The sequence below is a fragment of the Bubalus bubalis genome, chromosome 18 (assembly GCF_019923935.1).
Source record: "Bubalus bubalis isolate 160015118507 breed Murrah chromosome 18, NDDB_SH_1, whole genome shotgun sequence".
In the NCBI taxonomy this organism is placed as follows: Eukaryota; Metazoa; Chordata; class Mammalia; order Artiodactyla; family Bovidae; genus Bubalus; species Bubalus bubalis.
The window spans coordinates 5342930-5367500 of NC_059174.1; the positions used below are offsets into that span (position 1 = coordinate 5342930).

Sequence of the window (24571 nt, forward strand, 5' to 3'; positions counted from 1 at the left end):
GGCAGTTGCCTCGGTGACAGCTTGATGATAATACAAGTGCCTTTGGCGTCAGGGCATCAGCAGGGGGCGGTCCGGCTCTGGGAGCAGACGCCCTGATCCGGTGTTAGTAATCCAGAGGTTTTGGAGTTAAGTGCTTTTGACACGCAGAATCAAGAGTCAAGGGCGAAGCTGCCTCTTAAACGCTCTTTCCGAGGAGTCCACTGCCGATGTAATTGAGCCTCTCTGGTGAAGAGCTTTATTAGAGCAAAGCTGGTTAGTGCTGCATACCTTTGAGGGGGGGCATATTTTAGGCATCTTCAATAACTGCTGTGTGACATTGCTGAAGGTCCCCAGCCTTCTTGTTCTCTGACAATTGAAGATGAAAACCCCCCCATTGCAGACATGGTGCCTGAGCCTCACTGTGGCCCGCAGCTGCCTGTCTCTTCCCTTCGTTATCACAGTTCATCATTATAAAGGTATTGTCTGTGTGTTGATAGTGAAGGACAGGGAAGCCTGGAGCGCTGCAGTCCATGGGGTTGCAGAGTTGGGCACGACTGAGTGACCGAACAAAAATAAAATGTGTATTGCATGTGCTTTGCGCCAGGGTGTCAGATCCCTGAGGCCTTGAGCCACGTCTGTTTCGTTCCTTTCTGTTCCCCAAACACTAATACAAGGCCTGGCATCATCATCATCTTTATCATCATCGGTGCTAATATTTGTGGCTACATACTGTATCTTGAACACTGTTAAGAGGCCTTCATGTCCATTTTTCCCAACCCTGGCATCAAGAGTCAACAGCAAATCGTATCCCTGATCCTAATATGCTGATTTCCAGCTTTGGGATTTTGCAGCAGGTCACTTAACCTTTCTTCATCAGTGAAACTGGAATAATAACTCCCATTTGCTGAGTTTGCAGTGAGGATTAAACATGAGGGTAGCTCTGAGCCCAGCACACAATAGAAGTCCAGGACAGGTGAGCGGATGGGCTATTTTTATAGACACTATAAAATCCGGGAGTCAGGCTGAGAGTTAAGTGGGAGAAGCCAGACACTTGAAAAGGTACAGAGTAGGAGCACATTAATTTAAAGGTCCAAAGCAGCCAGGACGTCTGCACCTGAGAGGGGGCAGAGCAGTGATGGCTGCTCTGAGGGATGGGGCCCCCTAGGGGGTGGGGGCCACCCTCTGCCAGGCTGGAAGTGATCCCTGATTGGATCTGATAATTACATGGGTGTGTATACACATGTAAAGGCCCAGCAAGCTTCACATCTGTGCCCTTTAGTGCTATGAGCAATATCTCCAAAGAAACCATCTCAGAGAATTTGCCAGTTTCGGGGAGAGTTTTCCTCCAGCCTCAGTCTGGGCACAAAATTGGTTTCCCCAATGATCGAGGTACCCAGGGGTGGGGTGGTGACCTTGGAGGAAGGCAGAGGGGACTGCTGGTCTGCTCCCAGGTTCTGCCGAGGCCCGTTCAGGGGCAGGTTACAGAGCTGTTCCTCAAAACTTGAACCTCAACAAAAATTCTTCAGCTGTGGCCATGTGAGCTAAGTATAGTGTCAGAGTTACCGTGCAGTGATTCTGACTGCCCTGGGCTATTCCTGATCAAAGGGACAGTGTAAGTGGAGTGGCCCATGAAAAGTCCTCTGCAAGCTCAGGCCGAATGTCGAGCTGTTCAGGGCCAGGAGGAGCCCAGGCCATGGCGGGGGTAGCATCCTAGTTGAGTGGGGTCCGCTGTTACAGCTGCCGACCAGAGACTTCACCTCTGTCCTTTGGGGGACCAGCCTTTTAATTATGGGGTCTGCTCAGGCAGCCCTCGACCAGCTCCCCAAAGCTGGATCCACTGATTTCCGCCCCCTTCACCCCACCCTGCTGGCCGTCCGCTGGCTAAGGGCCTTGGTTTGAAGTCAGGCAGGCCCTGGGCTCCCAGAAGGCTCCCTGTCTTCCACGTTCTTCCCTCCTTCTTTGTCGCCTGTGGCGGTCTCACCATGACTCCTTGACTTAAGTAGCTTCCTCTGCGCGTCACTTCACACCGCGGTCTCTTCCTCTGCCTGGCTTAGCCTCAGTGGCCTCCCCGAGGCTTGGCTCCCCTCCTTCCCCACCCCCCCAGAGGGCAGATGGCCTGCCTCCACCAGCCCTGCGTCACCGTCCGGCTCTGGACTCTACTGTGGTCCTGTGCTCCCCTCCCTTCGCCCCGCCCCCATAGGCAGATGGCCTGCCTCCACGGGCTCTGCATGGGCTCCTGGACTCTCTGTGGTCCTGCACATCCCCACCCGGATGCAGGGCTTGCTTTGTCTCCAACAGTCTGGTCCAGGCACCCTTGTGCAAGAGTTGCTCCAGGTAACCTGAGGGTCAGACAAGGGCCCCCTTCTCTTGTTTGTGAAATGGAGAGGTGAGACCGGATGTATTGCTTCTCTGAAAGTTTTTTCCAGCCGAGTGTTAGCATGGAATGATGAGAACTGTGTATTTACATTGGTCTCGGCCCCCTGACCCCTTCTGATACTTGGTCTTTGGCCCCAGGTCCTGACACAGGGCTCCCGAGACCTTGTCATTCCCTTAGTGATGAGCTCCTAATTCCCTTGGAATGTTCTGGGAGGTAGAAGCATCTTTTGTCCTCACGAGGCAACTGATGGGGCCCCCTTCAATGGGGCTTGGTCACCAGAAAGACCAAGCCATGAGTAGAAATGGTAGGCTCAACCTTTCGTTTTCTGGAGAGATGCGAGGGGCTGGAAATTGAGTTAATAATCCATCTTGCCTACATGCTGAAGCCACCATGGAAATCCCTGCATTACAGGTGGGTGAGGGCACTGATGTGCTGGGCAGGGGACACCCCCTGACTGGGAGCGGACAGAGGCTCTGTGCTCCGGTTCCTTCTAGACCTGGCCCTTGTCCGGCCTTTGTCCTATCCTGTGAAACAGCCTTGGTATCACTGGGCGAGAGGACAGAAGCTGGCGTTCTTGGTTGTACGAGCCACCCTGGCAGCTTGTGCAACCTGAAGGAAGCTGGTGGGAGTCTTCCGCTTGTCGCCCCGTTAGACGGGAGTCTCGGGGTGAGCCGGGGGCAGCTATTTGAGATCGGCGTTGAAGTGCGGGCAGCCCCGCGGGACTCAGTCCTCATCCTGCGGGGCCTGCTCTAACGCAGCTTATTAACTGTCAGGAGTGAGTGCAGCTGTGGGACACCCAGCCGGTCTCAGAGATCCGCTCCCTGTGGGACGAACCCTATTCATCTGCTGTCAGAAGTATTATGAGCATGAGAGTAAAGGAAAAACAATTGAGTTTTCTTTCCATATCGTTATTTATCACTTTTAATATCCATCATGTGCTAGTTGTGTAAGATCAGATGCTATTTTATTCATTATCTCATTTAATTCCCCAACCACCTTGCAGCATATTTGTCATTTCCCTTTTCGAAATTTGACAGTGGTGACCAGAAAGAGTAACTCACTCAAGGGGATCGAGTCAGAATTCTAATATTAGCAATAACTGACTTTTATTGAGAGCCTGTTGCATTGCTTGGGATTATGATAAACTTGCCATATAGATGATCTCATTTTGTCTTTACCATAACCCTACAATGGAGGTGCCTTTGTTGTTTTTACAGGGAAATTTTGATTTGGAAAGAAGAACTAACGTGCCCAAGACCATCCGTCTTTGACTTGTAGAGGCTTACTTTCAGACTCAACATTCGTGTCTACAGTTCATGCTAGCCCTTTCTACTGTATACGACATTGCAATCCTTGATACTCTCAATGAGAACTCCCGCCTCCTTTAAAAAACAAACAACAAAAAAAACACCCTGAATTATATTATCCCAGGATTCCACAGCATCCGAATTTGAAAATCCCTACTAAATCATGAGATGATCTAGCTCTTTGACAATGGCAGAGCAGAGTGAGTATTCAATTTTTAAATTTATATAATATTTCAGAGAAGCCAACAAAATGGAGCCTTGCCCTCTGATAAGAACTTAAAAAAAAAAAAAATCCAGTGAGTCTCTCTCAGAGTTTTATCATCATCCCATTCATAATTGATTCCAAACTTGCATGAATCTTTCAAGATAAGTGTCTTATTGATTATCCTGAAAACACGCGATCACTTGGCATCCTGAAACTCGCTCAGCGCCCTGCCCTGATTACCGTAAACAGAGCCGTTGATCAGAAGGCCTGTCGTTCTCTTTGGCAGTGAACCCATCAGGCATTCAGAGGCCTCGGCGCAGAGAGCAGAATGAGCAGAGCAGGCCAGACAGCAGGGCGCTCGGTCGCGGCCCTGCCCTGTCTTTGAGGAGCTGGAGCCAGGTGTTCTGGGCTAGCCGGTGCCGTCTTGGACTGTCCCGTGCTCCTTGCACCAGGACTCCTTCCTGGGAAATGTACAGAGGGCCCCAGTGAGTGCCAGTTCATTGCTGTCAGGAAACGTTAGGTCTCTTAAGTGATATCTGTTTTTTCTCCGCACGTTTACTGGTGGTTGTGTAAATCAAGTGGGCCTCCCTCTTGGAAACGAGGAGTGTTTACAGGGGACTTAACCTCATCTTTTGTAGCCGTGGCAATTAGCTAGAATAGTCCCATGACCCCTCAGTGGCAGTCGGCATTGGGTCTGTTTCCCGTGTGGCCCCGACTGCATTGCTGCGGGCAGGCCTGGCACACTGCAGGGAGGGTCAGTGATGGTGGGGCGTGGGGCCAGGTTTTCCCTGGGGGGGCTCTTCTGCTCCAGCTGAAGCCCTTGAAACCCTCTCCAGGTGATGAAAGCCCTCAACACGATGGGCTGTAGGACTGGGCAAACAGGAGACCTGACTCCTGGTTTTCGACGCAGATGATGAAGATTCAGGCCGTTGCCTTAAATCGGCAGCTGGATTTCCTGAGACTGCTGCTGATGAACTGCTTAGTTGCTGTCCTGGGGACGTGATGGGGCCTCTCTACTCCAAAGGGCCCGGCTGTCAGGAAGCGCTGGCTCAGCAGCAAAACCCACCCTCTCGCAGAAATGGCTTCGTGACTCGCTTGAAGCAGGTCCTGAACAGGAGCGAGGCTTCTACTTCTAGAATCATGAAACTTACCAAAGCCACTGGTAGGATGGGTTAGTGCATTTTTTTGTTTTGTTTTTTCCTACAATGACACGGAGGCTCAGAGAAGGTGAGGCCATTCCGTCCCCTGAACCCAGTGTTCGTCCCTGCTAAGGGTGTCCCGGGTACCTCCTCATACCTTTAACACCTTCGTCACTTACCATCAGTTGATTGCACACCTACTCTGTAGCACACACCGAACAAGGTGCTGGGGATAAAGCGAAGGTGTCCGGAACAGCCCCTATGGGGGTGTGCGGGCTTCCTGTGACGGTCCTGGTCACAGTGGAGGAGGAGAAAGGGGGAAAGCCTTGGCCTTCCGGGAAGACATGGTTGTTCCCTGCCTTGTCTGCCATTCATACTGTTTAGTAGCCGTGCTGCGGTGTCTGTTCTGGGGGATCACCTTACGGACACGTTAGTTTCGCCTGACCCCTGCCACCTGTATTAGGGTTCTCCAGAGAAGCAGAACTGATAGGGGTGTAGATGGCTGGCTGGCTGACAATTAGCACACGCGTAGACAGACAAATGGAGGAGATCTACTATAGGAATTGGCACGCGCGGTCGTGGAGCCCGAGCCGGGGAGCCCCGGGGAGCCCGAGTCCAAAGGCCTTTGCCCTTTTGCTGTGGCGGGTCCTCAGCGGGTTAGACTGTTCCGTGACCCCCTAGCATGCCCCTCACTGGGGCCCCGGACACCGCAGAGAAGCTACAGTAGAGAGGCTGTTGCTTGAGTGTCAGTTTCTGGTAACGGTATAAAGATAACGGGTAAATGGATGATAAAGTGCCCCAATTCCCTTTAACAATACAGGCGTATGAGGGTAGGATGGAGCTGACAGAGTGTGAGACTTCATTTTCCTTTGGCTTCCCCTAACTGTGTTGTAACCTGTCCACTGGCTTTCCCCCTGCCGCCCCCCTATTTTTCCCTGTGTAATAAAAAACCAGGAGGGATTAACCATGATGCTGCTTCTTAGCTGGAAGGTGAAAGAAGATGGAAAACTCTAGGACAACAGGGTCTTCCTATAAGTTGGTATTCATTGGCATTTTCCGAAAAGATCTCACTGTTGATGACACCTCCCACCCTACCTGAAATCTATAATGATCACTAAATTCTGTGCTTACTCCCACATGTCAGGTACTGTGTTCGGTCCTAAGGTCCCATAAATGAATGAAATGCAGTCCTGTCTTTAAGGAGAGAGACGCATCTAGGAAAAAGCTAGCAGACACTCGGTGGAGGATTCCTGAAGGAATCGAGTGTGTTCAGCACTCCCACAGGAGGTGCAGCTTGGTGTTTTATTGGTGTGGAAGGCAGAGCCAGAATGGCGGCCACGGTCAGGAAGAGTGGAGGAAAGCACCCTTTAATTCTGTCATTTTTTCTCCTTGTTGACGAATTAAAAACAGATGTTCCAGTTGGGGAAAAGAGAGTAGGTTGGGCAAGGGGAACTGAAAGCACATGATATGTTTTATCAAATGGAAGCCATTTGATAAGTTGTAATATTAGGTGTTGAGAAACCTTAATCAGGTTCTCTTGGAGTTGATGCGTGAAGTCTGGGAGAAATGTCTTGCGATTCATTAAAACAGTGTTGAAAGCCTAGGCCTCTGAAAGGAATAGGTCTTGGAAGGGTGCCTCTGACACAATGCTTAGAGTATGGCGTTGCAAGGTCAGATAGAGGGGATCATTGTCACTTCCGGTTGATTTCATTTGCAGGACCCGATTTCCAGCAGGCCTCGGTATAAGCCTCAAATGGGAGGTAGCCTGGTATGGTTGCTGAGAAGCCGTTAAGAACTCAGACCGCGGAGTTAGGAAGTTCTAGTTGCTGCAGGTTAACAGTCAACATTCCTAAGCCTGGGTCTCTCCACGTGTAGCAGTTCAGATGGTCTGGGCTGCATTGACAGGAAACGCAGCTCGCAGTGGCCACAGTACATGGAAGTGTGTTATCCAGCCTAGGCTGGAGTCCAGAGTGGGGTGGCCAACGAGGTGGCATATTTTGATGTGGCTCCACTTCTCTGCGTGTCCATCCGCCTCCTCCTCAGTTGTCGTCTCCCTCACATTTGCAGGATGGCTGCGGCAGTTCCCAGCACCGGAACCAGGGAGCGTAACGTGGAGGGAAAAGGCACCTTGCCCCCACGTGCATCTCTCAGAACACGGAGGCCTTTTCCAAGAGGCCCGTCGACAGACCTGTGCTCACATCTCCTTGGCCAGAACTGTGTCACGTGCCTACACGCAAACAGTCTCCAGGGCAGCATGTGTGCCCACCGCGCTTGGGAGCTGAGACCCCGTGTTGTTGTACAGGGGAGGGGCTGATGGCTGACCCAGGCTGGGCTCAGCCATCGAGGGAGACGGAGAATGGAAACTGGATAGGTGACCAGGTCATCGACTGCAGGACCCCACAGGGTTGGGAGACTGTATCTAAATCCGGTCTGTACAATGCTTAATAACACGGTGCCTGGCCCATAGTCACGACTCACCAAAGCTGAGCCGTGGTGATGGTGATGATCGATAGCAGTGACGGCAAGTGGCGTCACAAAAATTCCCTGTCCATTTCTGCAAAGACGCTGTTACTGGCACTTTCTGCCCCAAACAGATTCTTCCTCACCGCCTCCAGTCTCTGCTTTCACCTTTCTCTGACATCTCTGTCACCCGAGTCCCAGTTTATGACAGTCAGCAGGAGACAATGATGTGTTAGCAAGATAACAAGTTCAGCATCAATCAGTTTTGAATTTAGGGCATCCCCCTTTATCATCTCTGTCAGATGAGTTTCTCAAGTTCTCTGAGCCTCAGTTTATCGGGCTATAAAATGGGGATACTCATATCAGATCCCCCCCCCCCCAATAACCAGTGTTTGTGTGCATACTCAGGCATGTCTGACTCTGTGTGGAGTTCTCTAGGCATGAATACTGGAGTGGATAGCCATTCACTTCTCCAGGGGATCTTCCTGACCCAGGGATTGAACCCGGGTCTCCTGCATCGCAGGCAGATTCTTTGCCAGCTGAGCCACAATGCAGACTCCTAATTCAGTAACCTCCTGAAAACGGAGGCTGAGCTACTCCTTTGACAGGGTAGGGTGGGGTGGCATACCTGGTCCAATGCTGGCTGGCGACAGAGGAAAGGGGAGTAAAGGGAAAGCGGCTGGTCAGTGCGGCCTCCGTGGGCTTCCACCGCTGCCTCTCGTTTCTGCAAAACAGCCGCTGACCGCCCGCTCTACAAATTTGCTCAAGTGACTATAACCACGGGTGTTTGTAACAATGTGCCTATTGACTTCTTATTTCAATAGATATCCAGATTTATTATCCCTCAAGGTAAGCATCGATTTTACCTTTGTCTCAGTCAATATTTACCTCTGAGGTCAATACATGTGGATATCCACCCCAGCTGCAGTCAATATCCATTTCGTATTACAATATATGATGTACATATGAGAAAATAAAGCTCACCATCACATTAAAACACGCACACACACACGTGCACACACACATATCTGGTCGACAAGGAAGCTTCCTGCAAAATAGCTGCGTTATCTTTGTTTTGTGTTGTTTCAACTGTATCAACATTCAGAGGTCAGATTCTAATTCAGCCAAGTAGATAATAGGTATATTCTGCCCAGAGCTGGTATTTGGGGAGGAGTGGCAGGGTCTCAGATTAACATCCTCGTGCCTCACGATGCTGGGCTCCCTCTGGTTTCTTGGGCGTCCCTGAGTTGAATGGGTAGCCATGAGGAGGTGGAGGTATGTGTGGATTACACAAGAGGTAAGGAGGGAAGCGTTTATATCGCGAGGAAGGGGGCTTGTTTCTCCGGCCCCTGGATTCTCAGGGTGTCTGGCGGCTGAAGCAGGAGGAAGGCAGGGCAGGCGGTCCAGGTGGGGACCCAGCCCGGGGGACTGGTGCCCAGGTGGGGACCTCAGGAATTGCGCTTGGCTGCCGGTAACAAGGGCACACCCAGGGTGGCAAGTTCTTTCACATCGAAGAGGAGCGAGCCACCTGCAGTTGGCGTGGCCAGCCCACAAAGGCCTCAGTGACCCCGCCCCTGCTCGCTGCTTGGCAACACTGCCTCCATCTCCAGGTGTCCCCCAGTTGAGAGTGGCCAGGCAGCGGGAAGGAGAGAAATGGTAGAATGGGCCAACCTCCTGCCTTCCCGGGAGCCCTCTAGAGAGCCCCGCACAAGGCTCGTGCGAAGGCCATTGGCAGCGCGGCCCCATGCTGCCGTTCGCTGCCTCAGCCTACCTCTCTCCCCGGCTCTGTTCTTTCAAGGATCACAGCGCTTCATCTGATTTTTTTCTATTTTTGTAACTAAGATGTCCAGCATTTTTTCTCATCACCCTCGTATCACTCACAGTGCTCTCTCTTCCTTGGGATGCCTCTGTCTCCCTCTTCGTGGTAGAGGTAGGATTGCTGATCTCAAAAGGACCACTGTGAGCCCCACCCCGACCCATGGGGATGGGCACTAGACCCAGGTCTGACCAGCCCTGGTACCTGCCTCCTGGCTGAAGAGCTGGGTTGAGGACTGAGCACCCAGAAAACCAGGGCACTCTGCGTCCTTCCTGGGACTTCTCTGCTGTAGCTGGCGAGGAAGGCTGCCGCATGCCTTCACCCTTCACAGCTACGCCGGGGGCCCTGCCGCTTCGCAGCGTCCTCCCATGGCGCACAGGAGAAGGCTGTCCGTTGTAAAAAGAGGAGTGTTCAGGGTCAGAAAGACATGCGCACACACAGAGAATCAGAGAGGAGAGGTGAGACAGATACAGAGCAGACCAGAGGGGAAGCTGGCGGCGTCCTGTGTGCTTGGGTCCAGTGGTGCGTGTGGCTCCACACTGTGAACAGACAGACATGATCCCTGGGCTTCTTCCTCTGCAACTGCAGGGGGAGGCCAGTGACCTTGGCTTGCATCTGACTCTCGCCGTCACCACCTGCAGCTTGTGCCATCAGGGACACCTAGGCTTGTCTCAGTTTCTTCTCCCAGATGGGGGAGAGCCATTTGAGGACAAGAAGCGGTGACGCTTACCAAGTCCCCAGCAAGAGCATCGTAGAGCCGCTTCTCAACTGCTCTTTCCCCTGCCTTATTAATGCCCATCCTTTAATCTGTCCTCGGCTTCATCTCCTGGCATCCTTGGGGCCTTTTTAACCCCACAGACTAAACAAAGCCATGTGCATATGCGTGCGCATCCATTCACATCACCCCACGCAGCACTGCAAAGTCAGGCCCCAAGATTTCCCTAGGCGCTTATGCTCAGATCGGCTCCTGCTTCTGTATCTGCTGGAGTAAGGTCTGACCTCTCTCCATGTTACCTGACTCCTGACAGCACGGGCAGAGGAGGGACCCCAGGGCTGACTTGTTGTCTTTTGGCTTGTTTATGTCAGCTGAAACACGGCTCACCCTGTCCACCCTGCCCTGGTACAAAACTCCTGTGCCAAATCTCAGTCCTGGCCATGACTCATCATTTCTGGTCCGATCAACCATGGCCTTTCCACCTCCCTTCCTGGAGGGGCCAGTATTTCCGGTGGAGTTCTGTTTTCTGTATTTAAAGGAACCCCGGGCAGCCCTTCTCAGAAGCATGGAGACTAATAAGTTGCTGTGGGCCATGCCTGGCTCCTTCATCCCACTTTAGATTCATAGACTACCCCCAACCTGACACTTACTTAAGTTTGTATTTATTTATTTGGCATTCAGAGAAGTCTACTGCCTCAGTCCCGTGGGATGTAAATTAAAGCAGTTTCATTTTCATAGTTTCTCTGTTTCAAATACCTCATTGTTTATGTAAATACCTGCCGATGCATATTGCAAGTAAGGAATTATAATTAAGGGGGCAAGATGGGCTGATCTCCCTGGAAAGCCGTGACTCCCTTTCCGCAGGACCCCGTGGTTACCATCGAAGGCCCTGGGGAAAGGGAGCCAGCCCAGGGAACCACTGTGGTTCAGGGGAGGGGTCTGTCAGGAGGCGCAGGCGTGTCCAGCTGGAGGCGGGCGCCCAGATGGGGCTGCTACCATGGCGCCAGTTGCAAGAGAGGATATTACAGACCTTGCAAAAGCCACCACTGAGGGTGGGTGGACACGTGCCACCTTGCCAACTGTGGCTGTGTTAATACAGGACGCAGAGTCAGACAGCGTATGCCCAGCAGAAGGGCTGGCAGTCAGAGGACGAAGGAAGTCACAGGGACAGGAGCACCTGCAAATGGATCGCTCTTCTTCCTTGAAATCGGAACCGAGGTCCAGGCCTCCCGGCTCACCTCTGAGTCTTCTCGGGGCCTCGGTCTGCCTCGCCCCAGCCACCCTCAGCTGGCAGCTGCATGACTCCTGTCGCCCTCCAGCACGTGACTTGCCGATCTGCTTGGGACCACGCGTCCATGGTGACGGCGGCACGTCTTTGCACCCGGCAGGTCCGTTTGTGGCTTCAGATAGCCGTATCTGAGGCTGCACCTTCTGACAGTGTGTCCTCCGCCTCCGCCTCTGCCTCCTGGCCGTGCTGACCTCTCCCAGTAAACAGTGTGCTCGTGGTGGTCAGCCAGTGAGGACACCCTGATGTGTGAACACGCTGAGAATGGCTTTGGGATGGCCCAGCGGGTACCGCTGTCGGAAATGTGAATTCAGTGGGATGGAAAAGACTGTCAGTGCTCAAAGGGGTAAAATTTACACTCAGAGTGAGAAAATTACTAAGTGGTGCAAGTTTGGGTCGTTTTTCGTTCTTTGTTATTCCTACTCATTTTTATAGCAGTTGAGTTTTTGTTGTATTTGGCATGTATACATGCTAAATACCTTAGACTTATTGTTTTTTCCTTTTTTTTCCCCTAAGGGTAAGTGAAATGCAAAAGAGAGGAGGATGTCCACAGTCTCCCTTTAGGATTGTATATTATGGAATCACCACCGTCATTGCTCCATTCATTTTAGGCAATAAATATATTTTCAGATCCCACCTTGGCAGGCTCAGTACTCGGCCTGGGGAGGCAGTGGGTTGCCTGTCAAGTTGTTGGCCCTTAGTGAGTGTATCGTCAGGGGAGGAGGGGGAAGGCGTGCAACCGGTCAGGGGTTACCGGGGTGATGGTGGCGCTGACTGCGACGCTCTGTAACGCCCCAGGAGTAGCTAGTCCAGCTGGCCGGGGTGCATGAGGGGACCTGAAGGATGAGGGAAGCCAGCTAGCTAAAGAGGACCCCTCCTCTGCTGACCTCTGCTGACGTCTGAGGTGGTGAGGGAAGCCTGGGCCATGTCGTCAGAGACCCGCAGGGAGATTCCGGGGGGGTAAAACAGGACTGATAGGAAGTAAGATAAACTCCGCTCCCTGAAGTGAGTGAAGCACTCATGGTATGTGCACACCCATAAAAAGAAAATCCTCAAATCAGCAGGTTTGGGCCGCTCTGATCTTTCCACTCTGATCTCAGCAGTGTTGAGAGCTGGCTTTGAGGGGCGGGGATCAGAGACACCCCCCGGCGGCCAACTCTCCAAAGCATCTCCCCACCGATAGGCGGTACCCGCGCTCCGCGGTTTAAAGGCGTACCCTCTGGGGGCCAGCACCCCTTCCCCTTCCCACCCCATCACTGCTTCTCACTCCCACCTGCTCCTGCAGAGATCTCTGACCACCCGTGGGTCCGGGCTTACTTACTGGCTTTGTGAGAACTGTTCCTGACCAATTGCTTCGTTTATTTTAATCAGCAGCTGCCTCTGTAAAAGGAAAAACAGCTTAGCAAGCACTCAGTAGAGTAGATCCAGCAGCCTCCATGGCTCGCGTGGTGGGCACAGGACCTGTTTTCCATTGCTTGCTTTCTCCTTCATCCATGAAACCATCCATCAGTCAATCAGATGGATACTTCCTAGCCCCTACTGTGTGCCGGGCACTGCACAGGTGCTTCCGCCCCCACTGATGTACGTAGCTGGGTTGTGTGTTTGCTCTGACACATGGCCATCGTTTTGCAGATAATCTGGGGGACGGCTTTTATCCTGCACCATATTCTGAGCAGCGTTTCCACTCCACCTTCACTTCTCCCATACTCCTTGCCTTCTGCTTTTGGAGACAGTGCCAGTGACCTGTTTTAAGGATGGTTGAAAAGCCAGCTCTTAGGTTTTTCTGGAAACCTTTAAATTAACCTCATTAGGCTCACTTTCTTCATTTTTTTCTTTGACGATTTCCACACCCCCTAAATTGATCTATCCCGTGCTGTAGTGATCTACCCCATGACTCAATAGCCAATGCTGGTTTACTATAAATCACAATATATGAGTGTATAATATATATTTTTCCACAAATATACTGAATGTTTGCCAAGCACCACCCCCACCTCCCCCCCACACACACTTTCTTCTTTTTAAATTCAGAAATTTCTAGTTGTGTTTATTCCCCTCGTCAGCATACTTTATCATATCAAAGCCTTTTCAGACACTGTAAAACTACTGAGTTATGTTTGGGTCATGTTTTGCGGCGTGCCCTTTAATACTGTAGCTTTAGAAATGCAATTTTCAGCCTCTGCTTATTAGAATATGATAAAGTATTCCTGGTCTGTGTCCAGCTCCACTAATCTCCAGACTGCGCTTCATGAATTAAGCATGAAGATTTTAGTCAATGTGCTTTCAAAGACCAATGTTTAGGGAATCATGGATTTTCTACAAGCTGAGGGAGAAATCTATAATAGAAGGAACTGATTTTCAAACATCATATTCTCAAGAAGAAATGACCAGTTCTGGCCCAGAAACAGAAAATATTTCACCATCAGAATATTCTAGAACCAGTTAAAACCACATTGTGCAGCACGGTCTATCAAAGGGACGGTGTTTTAAAACGTCTAAGACGGTCCGTCACGTGGGGGGATTTCAAATGACTGCCTGTTTTGGAAAGCTCATGTAGATTGGGTTAAAATCAAGAGGGGAATGCAAATTGAATTTATAAGGTGCTATTAACTTCATATCCTGGTCCACCCCTCACCCCTCACCCTCCACTTCTCTATTCTCTGTGGTTCATTTTGTTCTGATAGAATTTAGCAAATAGCCAGAGATCTCTCTCTAGGGTGAGAGACTCACTGGAGGTGAGACTTAGGGGACCCATGGGTCCCTTAACTGGACTTGCTCACAGACACACAGCACCAGGGTGGGGTGTTCTATGGTCACTGGCAGGGAAACGTTTTGAAAGGATGTATGCTTTCAGAATTACAGTGGTAAAGTGGGCATGTTACTCCACTAACATGCAGAAGGCATTAACGTCCACTCGACTGTGGAACGCCCAGACAGGGCGTGGGGGTCCTTTCATCTGGGTTAGAGCAGCCCCTGGGGTTTTGTCTTCCACGTTCGGGGAGCTCACGTCTGGCGTCTTCACGGTCCCCCGCGCAGTAACAGGCACCTTTCGGCGAGCGTCTTCTGAGACTGTGCCGGGCGCCTGATGGCGGTACCTCGTGGGAGTCCCCGTTTCTCACCAGGGAAACTGAGACACAGGGCACTTTATCGGCCTGCTTATTAGGTAGAGTTGGTTATAAAGGTCAGAACTTATTTGACCCCTGGGGTCTAAACAAGTGAATCACATTCTGAGACCACCACAGCCAGTCCTCATCTCGAAGGTGTCAGGCAAGAACGGGACCCTGCGGCCACGGTTCGGGACCAGACTCCTGTGGTTGGTCCTCCAGTTCTGAGATCAGGACAGAAATGTAAATCATCTCCAATTAGGGGCTGCTGCTTGAACATTTTCCTTTTGAGGAAGACAGGGAAATTCTCAGCTCATCCAGCTTTATCTGTGAGCCCGCGGGATCTCTCAGGGGCTTTAAATTAATCAATCAATCCACAGACACTAAACTGAATCTCTACCCTAGGCTCGAGACTCTGCAAAGTGCTTTAAATGGAGGGAAAAAAGACAAACCAAAGGGCCAGCTGCCCTGCCCCCAGCCATAGCCCAAGGCTGCCTTCCCTGGCTGGGGAATCAGCCTGTCAGTTCAATCACCAGGCCCTTCTGACTGGTGTTTTTCACTCAGCTGGCCTTGTGAATGGCTCTGGTCATGTGTAGACACGGCCTCAGGAAGGGTCCATCCATCTCTTTTCCAGCCCTCGTCATTTAATCCTTCCTGACAAAGTTTTACGAGAAATACAGCAAAGCCCAGCCCTGTCAATCACCATGGGCTCCTGCGTCTCAGCGCTTTCTCCTTGGCAGGAAAGCTATGACCAACCTAGACAGCATATTAAAAAGCAGAGACATCACTTTGCTGACAAAGATCCGTGTAGTCAAAGCTATGGTTTTTCCAGTAGTCATGTACAGATGTGAAAGTTGGACCATAAAGAAGGCTGAACAGTTCAGATGCTTTCAAACTGTGGTGCTGTAGAAGACTCTTGAGAGACCCTTGGACTGCAAGGAGATCAAACCAGTCAATCCTAAAAGAAATCAACCCTGAATATTCATTGGAAGGACTGATGCTGAAACCCTAATACTTTGGCCACCTGATGCAAAGAGCCAACTCATTTGGTAAAAAGCCTTATGCTGGGAAAGATTAAAGGCAGGAGGAGAAGAGGCGACAGGAGATGAGATGCTTGTATAGCATCACTGACTCAACTGACATGAATTTGAGCAAACTTCGGGAGACAGTGGAGGACAGGGAGATCTAGCATGCAGGCCACAGGGTCTCAGAGTCAGACACGAGTTCATGGCTGAACAGCAGCAACAACCTGCATCTCAGAGCAGCCGCCAAAGGGCTGGGTGGGCAGCAGCGCGTATCCGGGATAACTCAGGTTTAGGTGGGAGGACCAGGGAGGGTTAGCAAGGGCGAAACTTGCCCAGAGTAGCCTGGGGGATGCCCGGGGGTCTTTAGGAGTCATCTGGCAGATGTGTCCTGGGAATGGGTCTTGGAAAAGGACAGATGACTCTCTCTAAGCAACAGTGCCTGGACTCTAGCATTTGTAGGACTCAGAGATGCTGTGGGATCCCCTGTAAGTTCACGCAAATGAAGAAGTGGACCAAGTGGAGACTCAAATGTCAAAGTAACAGCTGCCCAGCTCCGGATTTTTGCTGCTGAGAGTGTTTTAAAAAAGAATCAGGGACTCAGGATTTTTGGAGGAATTATTTCCACTTTTAAATATTGACAACCAGTTCACATCTTTTTTTTTTTTTAACCCTTTATGGACCATGTCTCTATGGAAGCAGGGGACACCCACGTCCTCATTTTACGGTGCGACAGTCCTGAAACCGCACAGTGGGGGACTGAGACCAGAGTCTGCCGGTTCCATGGGTAAATCCTGGTGATCGTCAAAACCATGGCGAAATTCTAGCAGGACAACAGGGCAGTAAAAGCAGGAGCCCTGAGCACAGGCTATCAAAGGGGTTCTAGATGTCGGCGCCTGTGCACAGCCCCTTTGAGTGTGTCCATTCTTGGAGCCAGCGGCGTGGAGCAGCCCGGAAGGTCCCCGTGGGGGTGAGTCAGGCCCAGGAGTCTCTGCAGAAGTGCCTGGGGGCCGCCTTCATGCTGACCCCGCAGCCGTCGCAGTCCTGCGGGGCATCAGTGGCTCTGGACGTACCTGGGCGGGGGCAGGACACCTCCCTTCCTTCCAGAGCCTCCTCCACTCTGCCGCCTCCCTGAGAAGCATGCGTGCACACAGCCTTCAGTGCTGGACCTGGACGTGTGGTCTTCCTGGCGAGGCGGCTAGGGCTCCGGGTGTGTAAGAGACACCCCGCTCACTCCCTGCAGAGCGGGCTGAGCTTCTCCCCAGGCTGCCGTCTCTCCCTTCATCTCCACCGTCCCTTTCTTCTTCACTACCACCTGCCTCTTTTTAGTCACCTGAAGGGGGGATGGGCTCCTCTCTGCTTGTTCTGGTTTTTTGTGCAAGCCGAACTGCAGACTCTGCATTCCGCAGACAGTTGGCGGCAGACCCACCAAGAAACACCAGCTCAGCTCCAAATGTCTCTTCCCAGATGGAAGGTCGAAGGACAGAGGTGTTTCGGGGGAGACCTGTCCTGCCCCCCCTTGACTAGGGGACAGGAATTCCCCAGCAGAGAGGAGAAGGAAAAAAAAAAAACACGGAAGGAGAATAGAATATATCCTTTCCCAGCAATTATCCCTACCCTCCCACCTCCATTTTCCAAATTGTAAGTTCTTTTTATGTAAGTATTTTCTGTTAAAGCCGTTAGAAAAGAGCTTCACCCATGGTGTAAAATATATACTCTCTAATGTAAATCAAGAAGCTATTAATACCGTACTAAGAACACGGTAGTATATTAATTGATGGAAATTGTAGCACGGAATATTCATAATCAGCGGCAGTCTTTTCTTTGGGAGGAACAAAGGATTAAGTTAAGGAGACAGTAACGGTATTGTTACCAGACTATTTCAATGATTTTTCTCCACGAAAGAGTAGAGAAAGGTGAAATTCCAACTGGGAATATTAGACTATGTAGATCTCTACTCAGGGGTATTCTGCTCTGTTTAAACAGCCGAGCTGTGCTTTGCCTTGTGAACTGATTGTTTTATTAGTGGAATCGCCCGTGTTTCATTTTGCCACAGTTAATAGTGCCGTGTCTGTCTAACAATAAATTATAGAGTCAGGCAAACAATAGTTTTGTATGTGGGGTACAATGAAATATCCTATTAAAATGCAGCCTTTCCTCGGGTTCCTAAAATTAGAGTCTTACTTTAAAAAGGATTCCTCTGGGCTTAATACACTGTTTTGAACTAATCACACGAACAGAATCCCTCTTTTGTCGGAGCGTGGAGGACTGTGGGAGTCACTTGTTCCTTTAGCATTTTTCTGCTCACATTTTATCGTCTTGTTCTGTTCCGGATAGATTTTATTGGTTTGACAATGAGAGGCAGCGTGCTAACAGCATGACCTCTGTGCACTCAAAAGACAGAACGCGTTCTGGGGCAGCCGTATCCTTTCCCGAGCAGCCGTTCCATCCTCATCACGATAGTCACAGTGATAATAATCGTCGTCTTTCTTGAATGATGGTTTCACACCGGGCACCACAGAAAGTGGTTTACACGGCTCATGCTGTAGGATTCTCATTCAGGCCACCTGGGAGTGGAAACTGTCTTTATCCATTTCACAGATGAGCAAGTTGAGGCTTGATTGGGGACATGCGTCTCTGCTGTCTGGTTTGTCCTACTTTTTTTGATGATACTTTAAAGTTAACTTTTATTAGCACGTGGTTGCTTTATAATGCTGTGTTAGTTTCTACTGTACAGCAAAGTGGATCAGCTATATGTTTACCTATACCCTCTCTTTTTTTTGGATTTCCTTTCCATCTGGGTCATCCCAGAGCAATTCAGGAGGGTCCCCTGAGCTATGCAGTAGGTTTTCATTGGTTGTCGAAGTATCAGTACTGCGTATACGCCAGTCCCGGTCATTTTTGCCCTGAGATGGAGTTGGTGTGTCCCACCACAGAGAGTCTTCCCTTGAGCAGCCTTTCGCCAGCCTCCTCTGAGCCCTCTTACCAGGCAGTCCTCAGCTTTTAGACGTCTGTGTCCTCTTTTGCACGGGCTGCTCCAGGACTCCTGGTGCGTTGGTCTGGTGAGAATCTCCCACCCTCAGCATCCCGGGACCTTCCTCATCGCCTTCTGTGCCCTGTGTAGTATCTGCATGCCCTGATCTACCTTCAGCAAGAGTCCGCTTAGGTCATTTAGCCAGAAAGACTCCACCGTCCTGCTAATCCATCCCCCTGCCCCCACTCTCTGACTCTGAGGCTGAACCCCATCTCTGTCCTGCTACAAATCCCTGTCTGCAGCAGCCTCTAGGCCAGTGACCCTAGTCACCCTGGACCACAGTAACCACCTTATGCTGTAACAAGTGTTGTGAGCCACCTCTTTCCTCTTCTAATCTTCTAATCTTCTAATTTCCTCCAATTGCTTGTCTGGTTGGGCCCAGTGGGCTTGGGACGAGGACAAGCAGCTGCTCTCCATCCACTGGATCTCGGTGGGCTAAACGGAACCTCCTCTGGGGAACACTGAAGAACATGCAGGTGCATCTGTCCTCGGGTGGTCCTCATAGGTTTCTGGTACAGGCTGTGACTCCTGGGGTGCACTCACTCATTCCCCCCCAGACCAAGGCCTTCCCGGTCTGCCATTCCATCCCCTCATCCCCGACACCCTGGGCGTCGCTCACCTTGGCAGATGTTCATTTGTCTGTGTGTGTGGGTGTGGGTGTGGGTGTGTTTAGTCGTGTCCGCCTCTTTGTGACCCTCTCCCCCACGCCCCCAACCCTGCACCCTGGAGTGCAGCCTGCCAGGCTTCTCTCTGTCCTTGGGATTCTCCAGGCTAGAATACTGGAGTGGGCTGCCATCCCCTGCTCCAGGGGATCTTCCCCACCCGCGGATCTTACCGTGTCTCCTGCATTGATAGTCAGGTTCTTCACCACTGCACCACCTGGTCCCCTCTTTTATTCAGCCAGTGTTCAGGGAGCTTGTGAGTGCCGGGATGGTGCTGAGACCTGGCACCTGGATGAGAGGAGGAGAGTCATCCTCTGTCAGATACCAGAGGCCCATCTGTGACCACATGCTTACCAGACTTATTTACAAATGGAGAAAATAGACACAAAGCAGCGAGCTTCTCGTTAAACACATTATATCTATTTTTTAAGCTGTTGTCAACTTTAGAACTTAAATGTTTTTTAATAAAGATGACAGAATAGTGAAAGTGATAGTTGCTCAGTCGTGTCCGACTCTTTGCGACCCCACAGACTGTGCAGGCCATGGAACTCTCCAGGCCAGAATACTGGAGTGGGTAGCCTTTCCCTTCTCCAGGGGATCTTCCCAACCCAGGGATTGAACCCAGGTCTCCTGCATTGAAGGCAGATTCTCTACCAGCTGAGCCACAAGGGAAACCCAAGAATACTGGAGAGGGTAGTCTCCCTTCTCCAGGGGAACTTCCCGACCCAGAAATTGAACCGGGGTCTCCTGTATTGCAGGCGGATTCTTTACCAGCTGAGCTTTGAGGGAAGCCGCATGACAGAATATGAGAACTCCTATTGCCTGCCTGCTTTTTTCGTTTTCTTTCTTGTTCTCTGATTTTACTTTCTTTTTAAAGTCCCCAATGTGGCGAAATAAAAAGTTGACGCGTCCACATCGGCCTGGCTGTTTCACTTTTTTCTTTCAGATTTCACTAGATCTTAGCTCTGACAGTCTGGGAATGTCTGTGTCTCTGTCCCCTAAGCTTGCCACCTGATGATGCCCTGCACGTCATTATTTTTTTAATGTTAGTCTTGTCTCTCCGGCCTCCTGCCTCCCCCAGCTCCCTTAAGGTGTGCCGCGCTCAGGCACGCTGTGAGTAATCAGTACTTGGAGGTTTGACTCTTAGCTCTAAAACAAAACAGAACTGCAGGCGCACGACACAAAGGCAGGACTCTTGTCAGGGGAGCCCTTTCTTCATTCTCAGCCACGGGGAGACAAGGCTGCTCTGGACAGCCCCCTGCATTGTTCTCTTTCCTTTAGTCCTTATAGAAAGGGCAGCCAGTTTTCTTTTGCCACTGTGCTCACTGGAGACTCAGAAATGTGCCTGGAGTCCCAGGGTCACAGGTGCATGGTCCTTTCAGAGCAACCTCACTAAGGGCCAAACACATTAAATTTCATTTTTTAGATACCCCGCACTCCCAGGAATCCCCTCTCTGGTGGCTTTGCACTGGGAGGCAGGGCTCTGTGCTCGGAAGCTCTGTCCTGGGCTTTCAAGGCTCAGGCAGATGCCCAGCTATCTCTGCTCTGCATCAGAGCAGCAGGAAGAAGCCTTGATGAAACAGGGTTGAGGCTCTCCCTGGGTAAATTGAACCCTCCTTCTGCTGGAGTGCGTGTGTGTGCGCGTGTGTGTGTGCATATTTCTTTTTTTTTTTTCCCCAGAGGCCATATTTGACCCCCTAACTAACATGCAAGTTCAGATGCTTCTGAGTAAGGAAAGAAGCTGAAATTAGCATGTTTCTAATAGACTCAGCATCTAAAATGGATGGGCAACTTTATTTCTTTGTACAGCAGCTATGCAAATGCCTCTTACCCAAATACATCCCAGTTAGGAGACAGAGTCTGTTATGAAGGGGTATTTATTGCTCCCCTTTCCCAGTTAGGGCTTCTCCATGGTTCAGAGGGTAAAAATCTGCCTGCTATACAGGAGACACAGGAGACATGGGTTTGATCCCTAGGTCAGGAAGATCCCCTACAGAAGGAAACGGCATACCTTCTTGCCTGGAGAATACCACGGATAGAGGATCCTGGTGGCTTACAGTCCAAAAGGTCACAGAGAGTCAGACACGGCTAAGCATGCAGACACTTCCCCAATTAAGGACTTTATTCACCTTACACCTAGAATTTATGGCTATCCCCAGAATGGTCCACAGTTGACCATGGTTTCTTTAAGGAAGTCAAGATTTACCACTGGACTGTCATTAAAATGTAATATAATTGACATAAAACAAATCATTCTTTTCAACACAAATTGACTCTGCTTATAATCTCCTTTAAGTATGTAGCACTTTCACTTAAAGAGATTAGTATATTTAAAATGTTGTGTTACGTGTTTGATCAATTTTTTTTTAATCTTTCAGTTCAGTTCAGTTTAGTCGCTCAGTCGTGTCCCACTCTTTGCAACCCCATGAATCACAGCACACCAGGCCTCCCTGTCCATCACAAACTCCCGGAGTTCACTCAGACTCAAGTCCATCGAGTCAGTGATGCCATCCAGCCATCTCATCCTCTGTCGTCCCCTTCTCCTCTTGCCTCCAATCCCTCCCAGCATCAGAGTCTTTTCCAATGAGTCAGCTCTTTGCATGAGGTGGCCAAAGTACCGGAGTTTCAGCTTCAGCATCATTCCTTCCAAAGAACACCCAGGGCTGATCTCCTTCAGAATGGACTGGTTGGATCTCCTTGCAGTGCAAGGGACTCTCAAGAGTCTTCTCCAACGCCACAGTTCAAAAGCATCAATTCTTCGGCACTCAGCCTTCTTCACAGTCCAACTCTCCCATCCATACATGACCACAGGAAAAACCATAGCCTTGACTAGACGGACCTTTGTTGGCAAAGTAATGTCTCTGCTTTTCAATATGCTATCTAGGTTGGTCATAACTTTCCTTCCAAGGAGTAAGCGTCTTTTAATTTCATGGCTGCAATCACCATCTGCAGTGATTTTGGAGCCCCCAAAAATAAAGTCTGACACTGTTTCCACTGTTCCCCCATCTATTTCCCATGAAATGATGGGACCGGATGCCATGATCTTTACTTCTATGTAAAGGATGGTGTTTGCCATACAGAAGTACAAACTAGATGGTTGCTTAGATCTGCTCTTTTTGCCTTTGGGAAGTGAGGCTACTTGGTTTTCACAAGTTGATTACCAAAAAAAAAGAGAGAGGAAGAAAATAGAGTGCCTGATGCCTTGTTCCTGGTATGCCAGAGAAGTTTTGTTCAGATAAACCCCTACTGAATGAAAGCAAATCCCGTTGACCTCTCAGCTTTAAAAGGCGAGGGATATGCCAGAGTCTGACGGAACAGGGCGCAAAAAGAATTGTGGAAATTAGCAGCTCCAAGTTGAATATAGGAACAGGTCCAGACAAATGTGAGGCAAACCTGATTATGTGGAGTGAAAGGGCATTTCCCCTGGAATTGCAGGATTTTTTTTTTTTTTAATAGGGGACGCTATTTTCGTTCAGAAAGCCTCAGGCTGTTCTGAAAGCAGGCAAAAATCAATAGCCCACTTGTTGAGGATAAGTGAATTAGTCTGTGTTGAATGTAACTGAGTACCTGAACACACTTGAGTGAACAGGGCTTGTTGGGGAGAAAAGACAGTTGGAAGGATTGTCTCTAAATGTCCACAGCGGTGCACATCGCTGGTTAATTACGTCCAATGATCATTTCTGTGCAGGACTCATGTGAAGACTCTGTTTTTGTTTTTGTCTATCTGTCCGTGACCTGACAGAATGAATAGAGTCCCCTGCTTCTCAAAACAGTCTGAGCAGTGGCCAGTGGGCTGCAGAAGAGCCAGGAAAAAATGAATGGGGCAGCGCAGTTCAGATCCTTTTTTTAAACACTCCAAATGTAAAAATCAAAATAGGAGGTACATTAAATACATATTGAAGAAAGCATTTTATTATAATGCAATAGCAAATAAAATACTGGTATTTAAGACACTGTGTTAGCTATATATAAAAAACACCCTTTTGGTTGGCGTCAATGAAATAGCCATCACAGTACCGCACCCAAAGAGGATGTAAATGAGGTACACTCGCTGTTTACCCCGCTCCCCTTCTGCCTCAGTTCAGATTTGTAGATTACAGCTTACCCGTGTATGGTGTGGCTTTTGAGAACCGTGTGCAATGTCTGTGACGGTTTTAAGGGCTGCAGTCTAGCAAGGCCGAGCACCTGAAGCCGACCAAGAGGGCCCTTCAGTGTGAACTCCCATCCTTAACAAGGAGAAATCTTTACGTAGACAGCTTCCTAGGTTTTCAGTTGGCACAGAGGCAGTGTCTAGTCCATTTTAAAACTCTTTTCTTGACTATCTATGCACAAGAAAGGTATATTGGGTGAAGAGTCCACCTGCAATGTAGGAGACCTAGGAGACGCAGGTTCCATCCCTGGGTTGGGAAAATGCCCCAGAGGAGGAAATGCCAATGCCAGTATTCTTGCCTGAAAAGCCTCATGGACAGAGGAGCCTGGTGGGCTGTAGTCCAAAGGGTCAGAAAGAGTTGGACACGACCAAGCACAAGACAAGACCACAAGAAGAAAGGGGAGAATTTGAGTGTGTGTGTTTTGGTCCAGAGTTAAGACATTCCTCCTCCAAATGTTTCCTTGATTTTCTGTAATCTCCAGCCCTTCTCTTTTTTTGGTGCCAGGGAATGGGACTGCTTGCCCATTAGGTACCATAGTCGGAAGCTTGTCGGGGATCTCCAGGAACATCAGAGACCTGTGAAAAATATTATTGGCTCTGAAGTATGGTAAGAAAATGACAGAGTCGAAATCCGTGAATATAAAATTAAATACCTACAAAAGATAATATCCTGCCACTTGTCAGCTGCAACTCATATGTCGCTGTATCTCCGTCCTATTTAATGCGAGAGGTGGGATCGTCTCAGTGTATTTGATAGGAAGGGGTGCAGCTTCCTCCCCTGGAGAGGAGTCTACCTCCGCCCCGCCACGCGGCTCTCTCCAGTAGATCTTGGGGGAAATACCTGCACAAGAGACAGCATTGATGCAGAACTGCAAAGGTGCGCTCCAGACAAGGATGCTGAAACAGTAACGAGGCTCAGTTCAAAAAGGCTCCCTTTCTCGACAGGGATAGTCAGAGCTAATCCTGTGTCCTTTTCTTTCCTAGCCCTCCCCATTTATAAAGCCAGATTGCAAGTCCCTGTGAATCCCCCAAACGCTCACACTGAATAACTCTGTAACCTTAGTCTGCGCTCTTGCCCGGGGCAAGTCTTCCTGCACAGACGTCAAGTCTGGGCAAAGTTGCAGGGTCTGCAGGGGAACCTGCGTCTCCGTGCTCTCCACAGGGTCAAGGGCTTTGCTCTGCAGAAACTCCCTGCAAGAGTTAAGTCAGGGAAGTTCCCTCAGACTTGCGCGGTCCGTAATGTGGAAGGGTCAAGTGTGGGGTCAGGAGCACTTACATCTTCCTGTCAGTTGGCGTCCACCCTCGGTTTCAAAGGG

The 24571-nt window shown here is 50.1% G+C and overlaps 1 protein-coding gene across 4 annotated transcripts in view; it reads left to right on the top strand.

The window, feature by feature from the left end:
* WWOX (WW domain containing oxidoreductase) overlaps nt 1-24571 on the top strand; it is a 917133-nt gene that overhangs the window by 389193 nt on the left and 503369 nt on the right. The window contains exon 9 of one of the 4 annotated variants that reach the window (XM_044931126.2): nt 3574-7865. The exons of the other annotated variants lie outside the window; for them this stretch is intronic. Coding sequence (XP_044787061.2) covers nt 3574-3627 — 54 coding nt within the window. The 3' untranslated portion in view covers nt 3628-7865. Of the gene's footprint in view, nt 1-3573; nt 7866-24571 lie in introns of those variants that run through there. 4 annotated transcript variants of the gene reach the window in all.